Source organism: Colius striatus, chromosome 13, assembly GCF_028858725.1.
Source record: "Colius striatus isolate bColStr4 chromosome 13, bColStr4.1.hap1, whole genome shotgun sequence".
In the NCBI taxonomy this organism is placed as follows: domain Eukaryota; kingdom Metazoa; phylum Chordata; class Aves; order Coliiformes; family Coliidae; genus Colius; species Colius striatus.
In genome coordinates, this window is record NC_084771.1 from 1,751,393 (window position 1) to 1,767,165 (window position 15,773).

The 15,773-nt window shown below is 57.5% G+C and overlaps 2 protein-coding genes across 3 annotated transcripts; one reads left to right on the forward strand and one right to left on the reverse strand.

The window, feature by feature from the left end:
- Positions 1-719: 719 nt before the first annotated feature.
- On the reverse strand, positions 720-7,810 carry LOC104553780 (magnesium transporter NIPA2). 2 transcript variants are annotated; one of them, XM_062006502.1, is made up of 5 exons: positions 7,272-7,717; positions 5,659-5,715; positions 4,954-5,044; positions 3,758-3,918; positions 720-1,957 (listed from the first exon to the last, which is right to left on the reverse strand). In XM_062006502.1, exons 1-5 carry the CDS (start codon positions 7,408-7,410, stop codon positions 1,320-1,322), a joined length of 1,086 nt encoding a protein of 361 aa, XP_061862486.1. In that variant the 5' UTR covers positions 7,411-7,717; the 3' UTR covers positions 720-1,319. The 2 variants fall into 2 exon arrangements, with proteins under 2 accessions (XP_061862486.1, XP_061862487.1); XM_062006503.1 differs by lacking the exon at positions 5,659-5,715 and having other exon boundaries at positions 7,272-7,810.
- TAF7L (TATA-box binding protein associated factor 7 like) lies at positions 7,327-15,497 on the forward strand. Its single transcript, XM_062006505.1, has 11 exons — positions 7,327-7,905; positions 9,537-9,615; positions 9,772-9,905; positions 11,075-11,201; positions 11,401-11,459; positions 12,705-12,777; positions 13,166-13,282; positions 13,434-13,622; positions 13,699-13,811; positions 14,568-14,627; positions 15,108-15,497. Exons 1-11 carry the CDS (start codon positions 7,840-7,842, stop codon positions 15,150-15,152), a joined length of 1,062 nt encoding a protein of 353 aa, XP_061862489.1. The 5' UTR covers positions 7,327-7,839; the 3' UTR covers positions 15,153-15,497.
- Positions 15,498-15,773: the final 276 nt, after the last annotated feature.

The following is a 15,773-nucleotide window of genomic DNA, read 5'->3' on the forward strand; positions in this document are numbered from 1 at the left end:
CTCCTGAACCAAAAATCCCGCCTTGTCACTGGCCCCTCCTTCCCTGGGATCCCCTTCCTGGCAGAGTTGGTAGGGAGGGGACACAGTTGCCTTCTGGCTAGAAGGTCTGCTCCTCTTTGCTGCTCTATTCATTCGGTCCCATGAGTCAAACTTGCTCCTAGGGGAGGCTGTGGCCTCCTCCCTAAAGGGTTAACAGCTCTTGCTGGCCTGTAAAGGGGTGCTTTCTTTAGAGCCCAAATGCAGGAAATAGCCAGCTGCTTTATAACCTCCTGACCCTTCACCTGGGGAGATCACTGTGGCTAGGTTTTCTGCCTCCAGGACACGGAGAGACTTTCTAAGTGGTAAAACTGCCCTCTGGAAAGGCAGCAGACATTGGAGCAGCACAATGGAGGCTCTGGGAGGCCTGGCAGGACAGGGACAGTTCTGCACAGGCCTGTTTGCCATGAGGGGCTGGATGCTGGGAGACCCTGCCAGGGGCAGCCTGGAGCCTTCCTGGGAACACAGCAGGGTGAGTTCAGCAGAGCTCTGCAGATGGAAGCATGCCAAGTGAGGACATGGCTGCCTAGTTACCTCCCAGAGATGTACCTCACTAGCTGAGCACTCTCAGGTCTCTCCCATTCCCTTAGGAAGCCTTCCCACATCCACACACTTCTTGCTGCCTTTGTCATCCCTCAGCACTGGTCCAAGCTCTTGGTACAAATGTATCATCAGCCACTGGGTTAACTGAACAGACTGGGCTTTAATGAGTAGAATACAGCAAGCAGGTGCTTCATCAACCTGCCCAGCAGATGTATGAAGAGGCTGGTCCCTCCCTGAGAGCCACAGCAGCACGTGGCAGTACCACTGAAGCTCTGGGCTGGGCTGTGTTCTGGCCTTGGATGTGAACCTGGCAGTAAATTCTAGCACAGTGAGCAACACAAGTACTCGAGAGAGGAATTCTTTGACTGTCCTGGGTATGTCACCTTTAGAGGCAGACACCCAGGTAACCTCAGCACCATGTTAAGAGTCTTTTGGACCTGTTAGTCTTCTAAGGATCCCCAAATGCACGGTGTGTGCATTCAGTAAGGCACTATGAGGGCTGCAGGGCTCTGCACAGCCAGCACCCGTGTGCTGGTGAGGGCAGGTTGGTTCTTCATGTCAAAGGAAAGTGAGGAGGCACTGGGTGCCAGGAGCTGGGCACTTCCCAGGCTCCCATCAGCCTCCTGGCACTGGCAGCTCAGCCATCTCCCACCTGGGAGCTGCCAGCTCCCAGTGCTGCAGAAGGCAGCAGCAGCTGAGGCAGGATGTTCAGCCTTGCAGTGGAGGAGCAGAAAAGCAGTTCAGAGGCTCCCTCCCGTGCTCTCACCTTCCTCCTCCTCCTCTGCACTCTGAGAGCTTTTGTCCTGCTGGGGCAGAAGAGGCTGGTGCTGACAGGACTGTGTGTGTGTGCTCCTCCATGGGGTGTGCAGCTCTGCCCTGCCCTGCTGCAGGAAGAGGGGCAGGAGGTCGGGGCTGAGGGGCACGTCCCTGAAGGCGTGCAGCAGGAAGATGCCAGACACGATGGTGAGGAAGCCACTGATGGTGCTGATGATGTTGGCCAGCACCATGTGTTGCCACTCCTTGAAGAGGATGGCAGAGCACATCATGACTGCTGTGGTGAACAGCACGTAGTAAATGGGGGTGACCACCGAGGCGTTGAAGATGTCCAAGGCTTTGTTCAGGTAGTTGATCTGGATGCTGATGCAGATCACCAGGCACACCAGCAGCACCCAGCCCAGGGGCTCTCTCAGGACAGGCTTCCCAGAAAACAGCTCTTTGAGGGCAATGCCCAGGCCTTTGACACAGGACACGGAGAGGGAGCCGATGGCTGAGCACACCAGCACGTAAACCAGGACGTTGTGCTGGCCGTGACGGGGCCCGGCCACGAAGATGAGCAGGAGGGAGCTCAGCAGGACACACACAGCAAACACAATGAAGCCTTGGGGAAAGAAGTCAAGAGCCTCATCAGAGAGCAGCAGAAGAGGTGTAACTGAACAGCAAGGAGAGATGGAGGCCAGGCCAGGAACTGCCCCATCAATCTGCCTTTTTAGCCTCCACCTGCAGGGACCAAGGTTGGAAAGCAGAGCTGAGCAAAGCTGCAGCCTGTCTCCAGCCTGAGCAAAGCTGCAGAGCCTGTCTCCAGCCTGAGCAAAGCTGCAGAGCCTGTCTCCAGCCTGAGCAGAGCTGCAGAGCCTGTCTCCAGCCTGAGCAGAGCTGCAGAGCCTGTCTCCAGCCTGAGCAGAGCTGCAGCCTGTCTCCAGCCTGAGCAGAGCTGCAGAGCCTGTCTCCAGCCTGAGCAGAGCTGCAGCCTGTCTCCAGCCTGAGCAAAGCTGGAGCCTGTCTCCAGCCTGAGCAGAGCTGCAGCCTGTCTCCAGCCTGAGCAGAGCTGCAGCCTGTCTCCAGCCTGAGCAGAGCTGCAGAGCCTGTCTCCAGCCTGAGCAGAGCTGCAGCTTGTCTCCAGCCTGAGCAGAGCTGCAGCCTGTCTCCAGCCTGAGCAAAGCTGGAGCCTGTCTCCAGCCTGAGCAGAGCTGCAGCCTGTCTCCAGCCTGAGCAAAGCTGCAGCCTGTCTCCAGCCTGAGCAGAGCTGCAGCCTGTCTCCAGCCTGAGCAGAGCTGCAGAGCCTGTCTCCAGCCTGAGCAGAGCTGCAGCCTGTCTCCAGCCTGAGCAGAGCTGCAGAGTCACCAGCAGCTTCTCAGGGTGCTGATCAGAGCACAGCCCCACGAGTGGGCCTGTCAGGATGCAGCTGCCCATGCTGGAGGGGGCAGGGGCACAGCCATGCTCACAGCACTGGCAGAGGTGGGGGACTGGTTGCCCAGGAAGAGGAGGGTCCTGCAGGAGGCTGGCAGAAGGCTTGGGAAGCCCCAGCTGAACTCTGCAGGCTGTGGTGGACTGAAGAGTGCCACATGGCAGGAATGTGGGGGCCTTACCTCCTAGGGAGCAGCAGCATCTACCTGTCAGTTTGCTTTGCCTCTCTCTTTGTGCTTCCTTCCTTCATCCCTTGGGGCTTATTCTGCCATTCATGCTATTGCCCAAATCATATCCTTGCAACCTGATTCATCCTCTCACATAATGTCACAGGACTGCTTGGTCTTGGGCTTAACTCCTTGAAACAGTCATTCACCTCTGCCTGGAGTTCCTGCTGCATCTTCCCTCACATAGAGGAATCCCCTCTGCTGCCCTGCACTGCCACTGGCCAACCCCTTCTGCTGGCAGCTGCAGCTGAGGCCCACACTCCTCACCTTCTGCATCTATACCTCAGACAGCACCCAAAAAAAGCACACTGGGTACCTGTTAATGACCCCAGGTCTCCTCCTTGCTTCAGCATGGTCCCAGTGACTGGGGAACATCACCCAGACTCCCTCTCTGTAAAGCAGGATTCCCATCTGCTCCTGCAGTCTGGGCTCAAGAGGACCTGTCACATCCTAAGAGCCATTCTGAACCTCATCCACCCCCCTATGTTTTGAGCCACTTAATAAGGGCTAAATCCTCTGGGCATGCACATTGAATGCTGACTGGCACCAGTCTTTCACATTCAGAGCATGGAGACCCTATTTCCCAGTGCAGAAGGCAGCCCAGAGGCTATCCTGGACACAGGGGAATGTTTCCTCCACTGGTGTGCAGAACAAGAAACAGCTTAACTACACCTTAGTTCAGCCCTCCCCAGTCTAGCCAGGCTGTATCCAACCTCCTACTGTTGTGTCCAACCCTGGAGTTGACAGGACCCCTTTCATTTAGGTACCTGGCTCTTTCAGCTTCTCTGCCATTGACTCCAGGCTGGAAACCTCTTCTTCCTGTGGAGCATGGATCACCATCACTGTGGAGCCCAGAACACTCAGGAGGCAGCCAATCTTCCCATGAACATTCAGCTGCTCATTCAGGAAGATGGAAGACAGAACTGCACTGGAGGACAGTGAAAAGACACACCCAAAACAATTAGGCCAACAGATGGGAGCACCTGAGCAATTGCTTTCACCACCTGGATGAGGGGACAGAGGAACCCTCAGTGAGTTCCCTGCTGGTACCAAACTGGGAGCACTGGCTGATTCCCCAGAGACTGAGCTGCCAGGCAGTGAGAGCTGGACAGGCTGCGAGTTGGGCACAGAGGAACCTGCTGAGGGTCACCAAGGGCAGGGGCAGAGTCCTGCAGCTGGGGAGGAACAACCCCCTGCACCAGGCCAGGCTGGGGGTGACCTGCTGGAGAGCAGCTCCAGGAGACAGACCTGGCAGTGCTGGGTGATAAGAAACTGCCCATGAGCAGCAACGTGGCCTCGTGGGCAAGAAGCCAATGGCAGCCTGGGGGCATCCAGCAGAGTGTGGGCAGCAGGGCCAGGGAGCTTCTGCTCCCCCTCTGCTCTGCCACATGTGCTGAGGCCTCAGCTGGAGTCCTGTGCCCAGTTGTGGGCTCCCCAGCTGCAGAGGGACAGGGAACTGCTGCAGAGAGGCCAGTGCAGGGCCACCCAGATGCTCAGGGCACTGGAGCATCTTCCTTGTGAGGAAAGGCTGCGGGCCCTGGGGCTGTTCAGGCTGGAGAAGAGGAGACTGAGGGGGCAGCTCATTCATAGCTCCAAATCTCTCACTGGTGGGTGTCAGGAGCTTGGGGCAGCACTTTCTGTCTGTTGTATCCAATGACAGGACAAGGGGTGATGGGATGAAGCTGCAACACAAACAGTTCCATTGAAACACAAGGGAAAACTGTTTGAGTGTTTGAGTGAGGGAGCCCTGGCCCAGGCTGCCCAGGGAGGGTGTGGAGGCTCCTGCTCTTAAGGTCTTCAAGACCCTCCTGGACATGTTCCTGTGTGAGCTGATGTAGGTGGGAGCTGCTTTGGCAGGGGGTTGGGCTGGATGAGCTCTACAGGTCCCTTCCAACCCCACCCTCTCCATTCTGTGACTCTAAGGGGTGGTAGGTGAGGTAAGGGGGTTTCTGAGGCTGCTTACCTAACAAGAACACTCAGAGCACCCAGTGGAGTTACCAGTGTTGCAGGGGCAAAGGCATAGGCAGCGAAATTTGCAGCTTCTCCAACTCCCACTGCAAGAGAAACTCTGTCAGGTGAGCATCCAAGCAGGAGCAACTCAGCATGACACAAGTCTGAGTGCAGTCAGATGGGAGCCTCAGTTTCTCCCTGAGCATCCTGAGGTATGTCATGCAACCAGGAAAGGACAGCACCAGCAAGAATGAGCAGCAGTCCAATACAGGTTCTCTTGGGAAGAGAAAGCTCATGGTTGTTCATCATACATGGCTATGCAACTGAGCAGTCACCACAGAGAAACAATGTCCTCCAAGCTGAAAGGAGCTTTGACTTGTTTGGTGTCTCTAAGTGCTGCCCTGCTCCCTGGAACAGCTTTTACAGCTTTCATAAGGGCAAATCAAGGACAATTGGTTATTCATGTTGACGAGTGTAAGGCAGAGCTGCTGGGATGGCTGTGGCACTAAAGCCACAGTGCTGGGTGTGCTGGCACAGCCATGCTGTGGGCAGCCCATCTCAGAGCACTAACCCAGCCCACTTACACGAGAGCCTCAACCCCAATTCAGCAGAGAAACCTGGTAAAGCAGGAGATTTTAGTATGGTTTTGAGTTAGAACAGAACATGAAAGGAACTGAAAGCAAGGACAGACCCCTGTGACATGTGCCTGGGTACTTACTGCAGAGCAGCCCTGCCCACCACAGCCACTCCCGCAGGTATGCGTGGCCTCCTTGCCCTAGGGAAACAAGGCACAGGAAGGAGAAGGCTCAGCTGAAGCTACACAGAAGGCTCAGTCAGGATCCTGCCTCTGAGAAGCAAGTGGGAGCAGCCTGGTCTCACCCTGAGGGCTGTCCCACACACAGACAAGCATCCCTTCCTTCACCCCTAAGCCAAGGTTTCATAGAATCACAGCATGGTAGGGGCTGGGAGGGACCTGTAGAGCTCACCCAGCCCAAACCCCTGCCAAAGCAGCTCCCACCTAGATCAGCTCACACAGGAACGTGTCCAGGAGAGTCTTGAAGAGCTCCAGAACAGGAGCCTCCACACCCTCCCTGGGCAGCCTGGGCCAGGGCTCCCTCACTCAAACACTCAAACAGTTTCTCCTTGTGTTTCAATGGAACTGTTTGTGTTGCAGCTTCATCCCATCACCCCTTGTCCTGTCACTGGATACAACAGAAGGAAAGTGCTGCCCCAAGCTCCTGACACCCACCAGTGAGAGATTTGGAGCTATGAATGAGCTGCCCCCTCAGTCTCCTCTTCTCCAGCCTGAACAGCCCCAGGGCCCGCAGCCTTTCCTCACAAGGAAGATGCTCCAGTGCCCTGAGCATCTGGGTGGCCCTGCACTGGCCTCTCTGCAGCAGTTCCCTGTCCCTCTGCAGCTGGGGAGCCCACAACTGGGCACAGGACTCCAGCTGAGGCCTCAGCACATGTGGCAGAGCAGAGGGGGAGCAGAAGCTCCCTGGCCCTGCTGCCCACACTCTGCTGGATGCCCCCAGGCTGCCGTTGGCTTCTTGCCCACGAGGCCACGTTGCTGCTCATGGGCAGTTTCTTATCAGCCAGCACTCCCAGGTCTGTCTCCTGGAGCTGCTCTCCAGCAGGTCACCCCCAGCCTGGCCTGGTGCAGGGGGTTGTTCCTCCCCAGCTGCAGGACTCTGCCCCTGCCCTTGGTGACCCTCAGCAGGTTCCTCTGTGCCCAACTCGCAGCCTGTCCAGCTCTCACTGCCTGGCAGCTCAGTCTCTGGGGAATCAGCCAGTGCTCCCAGTTTGGTGCCAGCAGGGAACTCACTGAGGGTCCCTCTGTCCCCTCATCCAGGTGCTTGATGAAGATGTTGAACCAGACTGGCCCCAGAACCCATCCCTGTGGAACTCCACTGGCCACAGGCCTCCAACCTGACTCTGTGCCATTGATCAGCACCCTCTGGGCTCTGTCATTCAGCCAGTTCTCCATCCACCTCACCTCCACTCATCCAGCCCACACTGCCTGAGCTTTCTGATGAGGGTGTTGTGGGAGACAATGCCCAGAGCCTTGCTGAACTCAAGGCAGATGCCATCACTGCTCTCCCCTCCCGTATGCAGCCGGTTTGATCGGCCGCTCTGGAAACGCGTCTTTGCTGGCCACGGGCGACGGCGAAAAGTCTCGTGTGAGCCCACGCTGGCCCCGGCTGGAGGCCGGTTGGAGACGGGCACGGCCGCTCGCCGCTGCCTCCCGAGGCCGCCCCAGCCCGGCCCAGCCTAACCCAGCCCAACCCAGCCCAGCCCAGCCCGGCCCGGCCCGGCCCGCATCGGCGGTACCTGCCCTGGCGCGGCCGCGGCGGCACAGCCGGAGCAGCCCCTTCTTCTTGAGGACGAAGCTGCCGCCGATGAAAGCGCTGGAGGACAGGGCCAGGCCGAGCCCCACGCAGAAGCCGGGCGGCCCGGCCGCAGCGCCCATGGCCGCGGCGCTCCCCGGAACGCCGGCAGCCGTTCCCCGGAACGCCGGCAACCGCTCCCCGGAACGCCGGCAGCCGTTCCCCGGAACGCCGGCAACCGCTCCCCGGAACGCCGGCAGCCGTTCACCGGAACGCCGGCAACCGCTCCCCGGCCGCGCGGGGCGGGACGGAAGGGACGGAACGGGCGGCGCGGAGCCTGCGCAGCACGCCGGGCCTCCGGGGGCCGTTGGCCGTGGGGCCGTGAGCCCGGGGACTGTGGGCCCGGGGGCCGTGGGGCTGTGGGCCTGGTGTGCGGTGTGAGCCGGCAGCAGCGCGGCCCCGGCCCGCAGCGCCGCCGCCGCCGCTGCTCGAGGGCCCGGGCCCGGTGCTGGGCCGCGGCTGCCTTCCCGGCGCCCGGGTGACTGTGCGGTTTCCAGGCTGAGGAGGAGAGGATGAGTAAGGGCAAGGACGATGCCCCGCATGAGCTGGAGAGCCAGTTCGTGCTGCGGCTGCCGCCGGTAAGGGCCGCGCCGGGCCGGGCCGGGCCGGGCCGGGCCTTGGGGAGCGTCGGGATCGAGAGGGATTAGCAGGGCGGGTGAAGGCAGTGGGAAAGCCGCGGGCCTGGCAGGGGATGTGGCAGCAGGCTGCGTGCTTTTGGCCTCGGGTAGCCCGTTCCCACTCGCTCAGACAATTTTCCAGGACGCCCTGGCGGGAGGGACTCCTGTGACAGAGCAGCAGGCTTGGAACACAACTGAGAGGGTCAGGGAGGGATCAACGTAAGGGCAGAGCTTTAGCAAGTGCTGGGTCATCCCTTACTGTGGCTGTGAGTGCACTTGATGCTGTAAGGTAGATGCTTAAAGCTGAGACTGTGTCCTGCTGACAGGAATAAAACATTCCTGAGCCCCAGCTCTGGGCCCCTCAGCTGCAGAAGGACAGGGAGCTGGGAGAGAGTCCAGCACAGGGCACAGAGGTGCTGGAGTGGAGCATCTGCCTTGTGCTGAAAGGCTGAGGGAGCTGGGGCTCTGCAGCTTGGAGAAGAGGAGCCTGAGGGGTGAGCTCAGGAATGGTTCCAGATGCATCAAGGGTGGGTGTGAGGAGGCTGGAGCCAGGCTGTGCTCAGGGATGGCCAGTGACAGGACAAGGGGCAATGGGCACAAGCTGGGCTGGAAAGGGATGCTCAGAAGGGGAGGAGGGAAAGGATTGAAGATCATGACAGGAGGCTGGAGCCAGGCTGTGCTCAGGGATGGCCAGTGACAGGACAGGGGCAAGCTGGAGCATAAGAGGTTCCAACCCCCCCCTCCATGTAAGTACCCAGGCAGTGGGGAAGTGTTTCCTCTCACACCATGAGCCAAGGCCTTCTGACAGCAGATGGGAGCTGGGGAGATGTTCCTCCATTGCCACCAAGCCCCTGGTGTCAGAGGCCACCACACAGGGCACTGCAGGATCTCCCTGCCCACTGTCCCCTGGGCTGAACCTGCCCAGAGATGGCTGCAGGGCTGCTCCCACCTGTGGGCTGCAGACACAGCTCCTGCTCCCAGGGGCTCTCCTCAGGCTGGCTGAGTCCCCTACTTGTCCCAGACAAGGAGCTGAAAGGGGATTGGCACAACCTACTCTTGAGGTACACAGGTCCTCCCTGATGGCCAGTGACAGGACAAGGGGCAACAAGCTGGAACTGAAGAGCTTCCAGAGCAACACAAGGAGGAATTTGTTCCCTGTTGAGGTGAGGGAGCACTGGCAGGGGCTGCCCAGATGGGCTGTGGAGGCTCCTTCTCTGGAGACATCCCAACCCAGCTGGTTCCTGTGTGCCCTGCTCTAGGTGGTGCTGCCCTGGCAGGGGGGTTGCACTGGGTGAGCTCTGCAGGTCCCTTCTATCCATTAACACTCTGGGATTCTGTGAGGGGAGCTGTGGCTTCCCCCAGAGCTGTGGCCTTGTGGCAGGGTGTCTGGCAAGGGCCCCACATCCCTGTCACAGCTGCGTCGTGCCAGGAGTGTGAAGAGCACTGGGAATAACAGAGAAACAAGGTTTAACACGTGGTATTGTGTGACTGTGTTGGGGTGGCAGGGGTGTTTAAAGCTGGGTAAGCAGGACAGAAGCCTTTGGAGGCTGTCAGAGGAAGCACACCCTGATGTGAGCTGTCCCTCTCCCCAGGAATACGCCTCCACGGTGCGGCGAGCGGTGCAGTCCGGGAACGTCAACTTGAAGGACAGGCTCACCATTGAGCTCCACGGTGAGTGAGCAGGGTGGGAGCATCCCAGAGCTCCTCTGACCATGCACAGGTGAAGCTGTGCAGCTGGCCTGTGTTTCCCCCCTCCAGCCCTGCTGCCCATGGGGCTCAGGGTTAGCCCTCCAGCCCCAGCGCTGACTGTCCCGTGGCTTCCCGCAGCCGACGGCCGCCACGGGATTGTCCGTGTGGATCGAGTGCCGCTGGCAGCCAAGCTGGTGGATCTGCCCTGCATCGTGGAGAGCCTCAAAACCATCGACAAGAAAACCTTCTACAAGACTGCAGACATTTGCCAGGTATGGGCTGTGCTCCTTAGAATCACACAGTCACTAGATAGTGGGGGCTGGGAGGGACCTGTAGAGCTCATCCAGCCCAACCCCTTGCCAAAGCAGCTCCCACCTACATCAGGGCACACAGGAACGTGTCCAGGGGGGTCTTGAAGACCTCCAAGGAAGGAGCCTCCACACCCCCCCTGGGCAGCCTGGGCCAGGGCTCCCTCACTCAAACACTCAAACAGTTTCTCCTTGTGTTTCAATGGAACTGTTTGTGTTGCAGCTTCATCCCATCACCCCTTGTCCTGTCATTGGATACAACAGACAGAAAGTGCTGCCCCAAGCTCCTGACACCCACCAGTGAGAGATTTGGAGCTATGAATGAGCTGCCCCCTCAGTCTCCTCTTCTCCAGCCTGAACAGCCCCAGGGCCCGCAGCCTTTCCTCACAAGGAAGATGCTCCAGTGCCCTGAGCATCTGGGTGGCCCTGCACTGGCCTCTCTGCAGCAGTTCCCTGTCCCTCTGCAGCTGGGGAGCCCACAACTGGGCACAGGACTCCAGCTGAGGCCTCAGCAGCTGTGGCAGAGCAGAGGGGGAGCAGAAGCTCCCTGGCCCTGCTGCCCACACTCTGCTGGATGCCCCCAGGCTGCCATTGGCTTCTTGCCCACGAGGCCACGTTGCTGCTCATGGGCAGTTTCTTATCAGCCAGCACTGCCAGGTTCTTGCCTGATTCCTTGCTTCCCACTGCAGGACACCCCTTGCTGTGCTTTGGCAGCTGGACACCCAGTGTAATGTGACTGATTTCTGTATCCTCACAGTATCAGCAGGCCAAAATTCCCCACCCTGCAAGGCATTTAGAAAGCCCATCTCTGAAGTGTGAAGTGGGCTTTGTCTGTGTGAAGCTGGGTTTGGATGTGAATGGAGCTAAGGGTGCAAGGCTGGGTTTCTCACACCCTGTGCCTGGGAATCTCTTTGGCTCACAACATGCCATTGCTTCAAAACCCAGCTGGATGAGTTCCTGTGTGCCCTACTCTAGGTGCTGCTGCTCTGACAGGGGGGTTGCACTGGGTGAGCTCTTCAGGTCCCTCCCAGCCCTTGAGACCCTGTGACTGGTCACTATTCATTTTCCAGAAGAGCTTTCCCATCCTTTTGCCCTCATGTTGATAAGTTAAAGTGTTTATGGGGTGGTTCCAGATGCTTGTCTGCACTGTGGATGGTGACCTCTACCCTCCTTTGGAAGAGCAAACTGTGAGCACTGATCCCAAAGCAAACAAGAAGAAAGATAAAGACAGGGAGAAGAAATTCATCTGGAACCATGGCAGTGAGTAGAGGCTGTGCCCAACCCCCCGGCCCAGCACCCCGTTGTCCCCACAGCCACGCAGGGCCCTCACTGGGCCTGGTTGGGCTGCTGCTCCATGGCAGTGCAAGCTCTTTTCCTGAAGGGATCTTGTCCCTTTTGGCACACAGCTCTCCCTTTATGCCATCTGCCTGACACAGGCAACCTGTTTCCTTTGTCACAGTCACTCTCCCCCTGAAAAACGTCCGGAAGAGGCGGTTCCGGAAGACAGCGAAGAAGAAGGTGAGTTGCTTCTCACACAGATGCAGCTGCAGCAAGCAGGGCATGGCAAGGCAGAGGCATTAGAGCTGGAACTGCCTGGTAGTCCACAAAGCATGTGGTTCCTTGACATTGCTTCACATTTCCTTGCCTGAGATGAGGGTGACAGGAAGGTTTAAACACTTCTTTGGCCACTTCTTCCATGGTTTCTGAGGTGCTGCTGCAGGGAACTGTTGGATTCTGTTCTGGCAGCTGCACTCAGAGAATCACAGAGTGGTTTCAGCTGGAAGGGATCTTTCAGCTCATGGGGTGCAGCCTCTGTCCCAGCCCCATCACCCCCCAGCCCATTGCCCTCAGTGCAGCACCCACCCAGCTCTGAAACCCCTCCAGGGACGGTGACTCCAGCAGCTCCCTGGGCAGCCCCTTCCAATGCCTGACAGCCCTGGCAGCACAGAAACTCCTCCTCACACCCAGCCTGAGCCTCCCCTGCTGACACTTGAGGCTGTTTCCTCTTGTTCTATTGCTTGTTACCAGGGAGAACAGACTGACCCTCACCTGCATTGCCATAGCACTTCTTGCTCGTAGGGAAGACTCACATGGAGATGAGGCTTCAGTCATTCCTGCTTCCCCAGCTGAGATCTCTCTCTGTGTGGCTCATTCTCTTCCCTGCCAAGCAGCACTACAAATAGAATAACTTGTCATTGTGGCTGGGGGAGTGACAACAGATGGAGCTCAGAGCCTGAGTCTGTTCGTATGCACAAAGCAGGCAAGGTGTTGGGGAGAGGCTGGGAGGACTTGTTCTGCTCTGCTTTGCTACTTCTGAGAACAAGATGGGGTGTTAGTTCTGCATGACATCTGAGACACAAATGACTCCAGGCAATTCTTACAGCCCACAGGAGAGATTTGATGCCACTGCATTAAGATTCTTGGCTAATTAAAAAGTGACAAAGTGAGACCTTGTTTTGAGCAAAGTGGGAAGGGGCTGAGTTGTCCATCCACCAGGAAACAACATCCCCAGGGCTTCCTTCACAAGTAGTGCAGCTAAAAAAGTCAGAGCATCAAGTTGCTCTGTGCAAAAGAGATGGGTTACTTTCTGGAGGTACATAAATGACTTTTAGGATGAGCATGAGCAAAGGTTGAACGGGAAACATGAGAGAAGAGAGGCTTGAAGCAGGGCTCTGTCCAGAGGTGGAGGGTTGGAGTTCACCTGCACCAGCACACACGAGGCATTTCATGGTGTCCCTGTTGTCTTTCCTCTCTCTGGCCCAGTACATTGAGTCTCCTGATGTGGAAAAAGAGGTGAAACGTCTCCTGAGCACAGATGCTGAAGCTGTCAGTGTCCGTATCCTTTCGTGAGAGCAAGGGTGGCACAGGACACTGTGTGGGACCTGGGGGGAGGCTCTGGAAAGGAGAGTCCAGTTTAACTTGGAGTGGGCATGAAAGCCTGGGAGGTAAGGTAAAAAAGGAGAAGGACATGAGAAGCACTCAAGGTGTGGAGCTTCATCTTGGCCTTGTTCAAAGCTCCTTTCTTTGTGGTGATCTTCCACAGTGCTGTTACTGAGCAGGAGCTGAAGTGACAGCAGAGAGGTCACCAGAAGAGAGGGCTGGAGTGATTGCTGCTGGATGTGCACAGCTGGCTTGGAGTCTGGCAGCTTTTAGTGTTCTGTTGCTGTACTGCACCTTTCATGGTCCTCTTTTTTTGCCCTTGACTTGCCTGTTCCTGCCCTCAGGCTGGGAAGTCATTGCTGAAGATGAAACCAAAGAAGTGGACAACCACGGCTCTCTCACCAGCCTGGACATCTCCTCCCCAGGGATGTCAGGCCATAAGCAAGGCCATGGCTCCTCAGGTGCAGGGAGGGGGAAGACTCTTGGTTCCTTTCTAGCCTGTTGTCTTTGGGGCCTGTTGTCTTTGGGCTGAGAGTGAGGGAGGGAGGATGGGCAGCAGGGCTGAGGTGCTGGGAGGCCATCAGCTGGGCTCTGCCTTTTGCACCCCCCTAGAACACGATGAGCTGCGGGAGATCTTTAATGACATCAGCAGCAGCAGCGAGGATGAAGATGAGAGGGATCACCATGATGATGAAGACCTGAACATCATGGACACCGAGGAGGACCTGGAGAGGCAGCTGCAGGACAAGCTGAATGAATCTGATGGGCAGCAGCAGGAGAACGAGGGCTCCAACCAGATAGGTGAGGGGAGGGTGGAGAGCACAAGGGTGCCAGGCACTGCTGCTGCTCTGGCTCTGAGCTCACTCTTGTCTTCCAGTCATGGGCATCCAGAAACAGATTGACAACCTGAAAAGTAAACTCCAGGAGACCCAGGACAGGAGGAAGCGCCAGGAAGATCTCATCATGAAAGTGGAGAACCTGGCCCTCAAGGTGAGAGCTCTCCTGAGGTCTCCTCAGGCCTCCTGCCTTGCCCTCAGATGGAGCACACTGATCCAGCTGCTGCCCTGCAAAAGCCAGAGGCCTTTCCCTGCTGGGGTAAAGGTCACTGTGGTGTGGCCAGAGGAACCAGTTCTCATCTCACTGTTGGTTGGTGTTGTCTTGCTTTGCCAGCTTCTGCAGGCTGACAGCAAAAGAGTCACCTGTACCACAGCACCAGCAGTGACTCTGAGGCTTTGCAGGACACAGCTGCTGTTTCTTTCCACCCAGATCTCTTTGCCATCACTAAGCTAGGAATGGGACTCAGCTTTGAGTCACCAACTGTTGTGTGTTTAATTATTGCCTTAAGCAACAAGGAAAATGGAACCTGAGCAGAATGGAAGGAAAACCCACACAGTGCACATTTTGAAGCACTTGATGTTAGGGAAATGAGCTCCTGTGACCTTATTCACAGCTGCTGTGTAACTGATAACCCCCAACCAGACCCTCTGCTACATCACAGTGCTTACTACATGCTGAGATCCTCACTTGTTCCTTATTTTCCTCCTGAGCTTTCCCATTTCAACATCTGATTTCTGTCTTGATCCATGATTGCTTGGGAGGCAAAGTAATCCATGGGACTGCTGGGGATAAGGGGAGGCTGCTTCTCAGTGCACTTTGGGGCTTGCTGCAGCGTTTGACACCTTGTGGCAGCACCCACTCGGCTGAGAAGACATTGGTAACTGTGGTGTGGCACATCTGTCTCTGCAGACCCGTCTCCAGGCTATGCTGGATGAATTCAAGCAGCAGGAAGAGCGAGAGAAGCAGCAGGTGAGGCAGCTCCCACAGGGAGTGGGGAGGACTGGGGCATGACACAGCTCTGGGCTTGGCCTCTGGTGAGGTTTCCTGACCCCAGCACCACAGCAGCTGCTTTCAGTTCCAGTGTTGCAGGTCAAGTGGGGTTGAACCTCATCTTGTAGCTTCCTAAGGCACAGGGAGGTACAGGGCAGGGGGCTGATTGCAGCCTTCTTTCAGGAGGAGCAAATGAGCCAAAGCATGTCTAGTCAGCAGCCCTGGACTGGGGGGATCCCTGCCTGGGGTGAGGCCCAGCCCAGGTACCCGTGTGCAGCAGGGGCAGTGCTGGGGGATCGTGGCAGATCTGCCTGGGCAGCTCTGCTGAGTTTCAGTGAGCACCAAGGCAGGAGCTTGGTGCCCCATGGGCACAGCAAAGGGCCCCAGGAACAGAGGAGGAGGGCTGGAGCTTTGAGGAGCCCCAAGGCCTCACCGTGATGCCTCACTCCCTCTTCCCAGATGACATCCCTGCAGGAGCAGCTGGAGTCCCTCATGGAGAAGTGAGGAGTGGGCCTGGGGCTGCATCCCCATGGTGTTCATTTGCCCTGCTGCACTCTGTGCCAGTCACACACCTCTGCTGCCAGGAGCTTCCACATCCAGAGCTGCTCTCACACACACTGTGCTGCTGCAGCCTGCCTGAGAGAGCAGCCACAACCCTGGCTTTGCTGTAAATACTCAGCCCCATTCCCCCAGAGGGGTTTAACTCTCCCTGGGACAGTGTGATGCAGCTTTTCTGCATCTTACTGAGTCTTAGACCTAGTGGGCTGTGGCCTGGTAGGAGCTTGTTCTCACCTTTGAGGGATGCTTGTGTGTGCAAACCCACCTCAATAAAGCCCTGTTTGTACCCCAGCTCTGTTCCTGTGATCTCTGAAGCACAGGCTGGCACTGCTTGTGCCACAGGGCCCTGACCAGCCCTGGCCCTGTGCTGGGCTCCTTCCCTGAAACGCTGCTCCTGGGGGAACCCTGTGAGCTGGCCTCTGGGGAGGAAGGCAGCCTCCCTGAGCAGGGAGACTCTTTAATTCCTCCCAGACTGGGCAACCAAATCCCAGATTAACCTGGCAGAGTGGGAAGAGGATTAGAAAGGCAGTTCCAGAAGGCAACAGAGGGCACTGTGGGCCTCGGGGA

What these genes read in the sequence shown, in the direction of transcription:
- LOC104553780 (XM_062006502.1), bottom strand. Translation starts at nt 7,410, where the DNA reads ATGGGCGCTGCGGCCGGGCCGCCCGGCTTCTGCGTGGGGCTCGGCCTG. An exon ending in CCGCGGCCGCGCCAGGGCAG is followed by an intron (nt 5,716 to 7,271) that starts GTACCGCCGATG and finishes TTGTTTCCCTAG; the next exon opens with GGCAAGGAGGCCACGCATAC. An exon ending in AGAGAAGCTGAAAGAGCCAG is followed by an intron (nt 1,958 to 3,757) that starts GTACCTAAATGA and finishes TCTTTCCCCAAG; the next exon opens with GCTTCATTGTGTTTGCTGTG.
- TAF7L (XM_062006505.1), top strand. Translation starts at nt 7,840, where the DNA reads ATGAGTAAGGGCAAGGACGATGCCCCGCATGAGCTGGAGAGCCAGTTC. An exon ending in GCAAGGCCATGGCTCCTCAG is followed by an intron (nt 13,283 to 13,433) that starts GTGCAGGGAGGG and finishes GCACCCCCCTAG; the next exon opens with AACACGATGAGCTGCGGGAG. An exon ending in TGGAGAACCTGGCCCTCAAG is followed by an intron (nt 13,812 to 14,567) that starts GTGAGAGCTCTC and finishes CTGTCTCTGCAG; the next exon opens with ACCCGTCTCCAGGCTATGCT.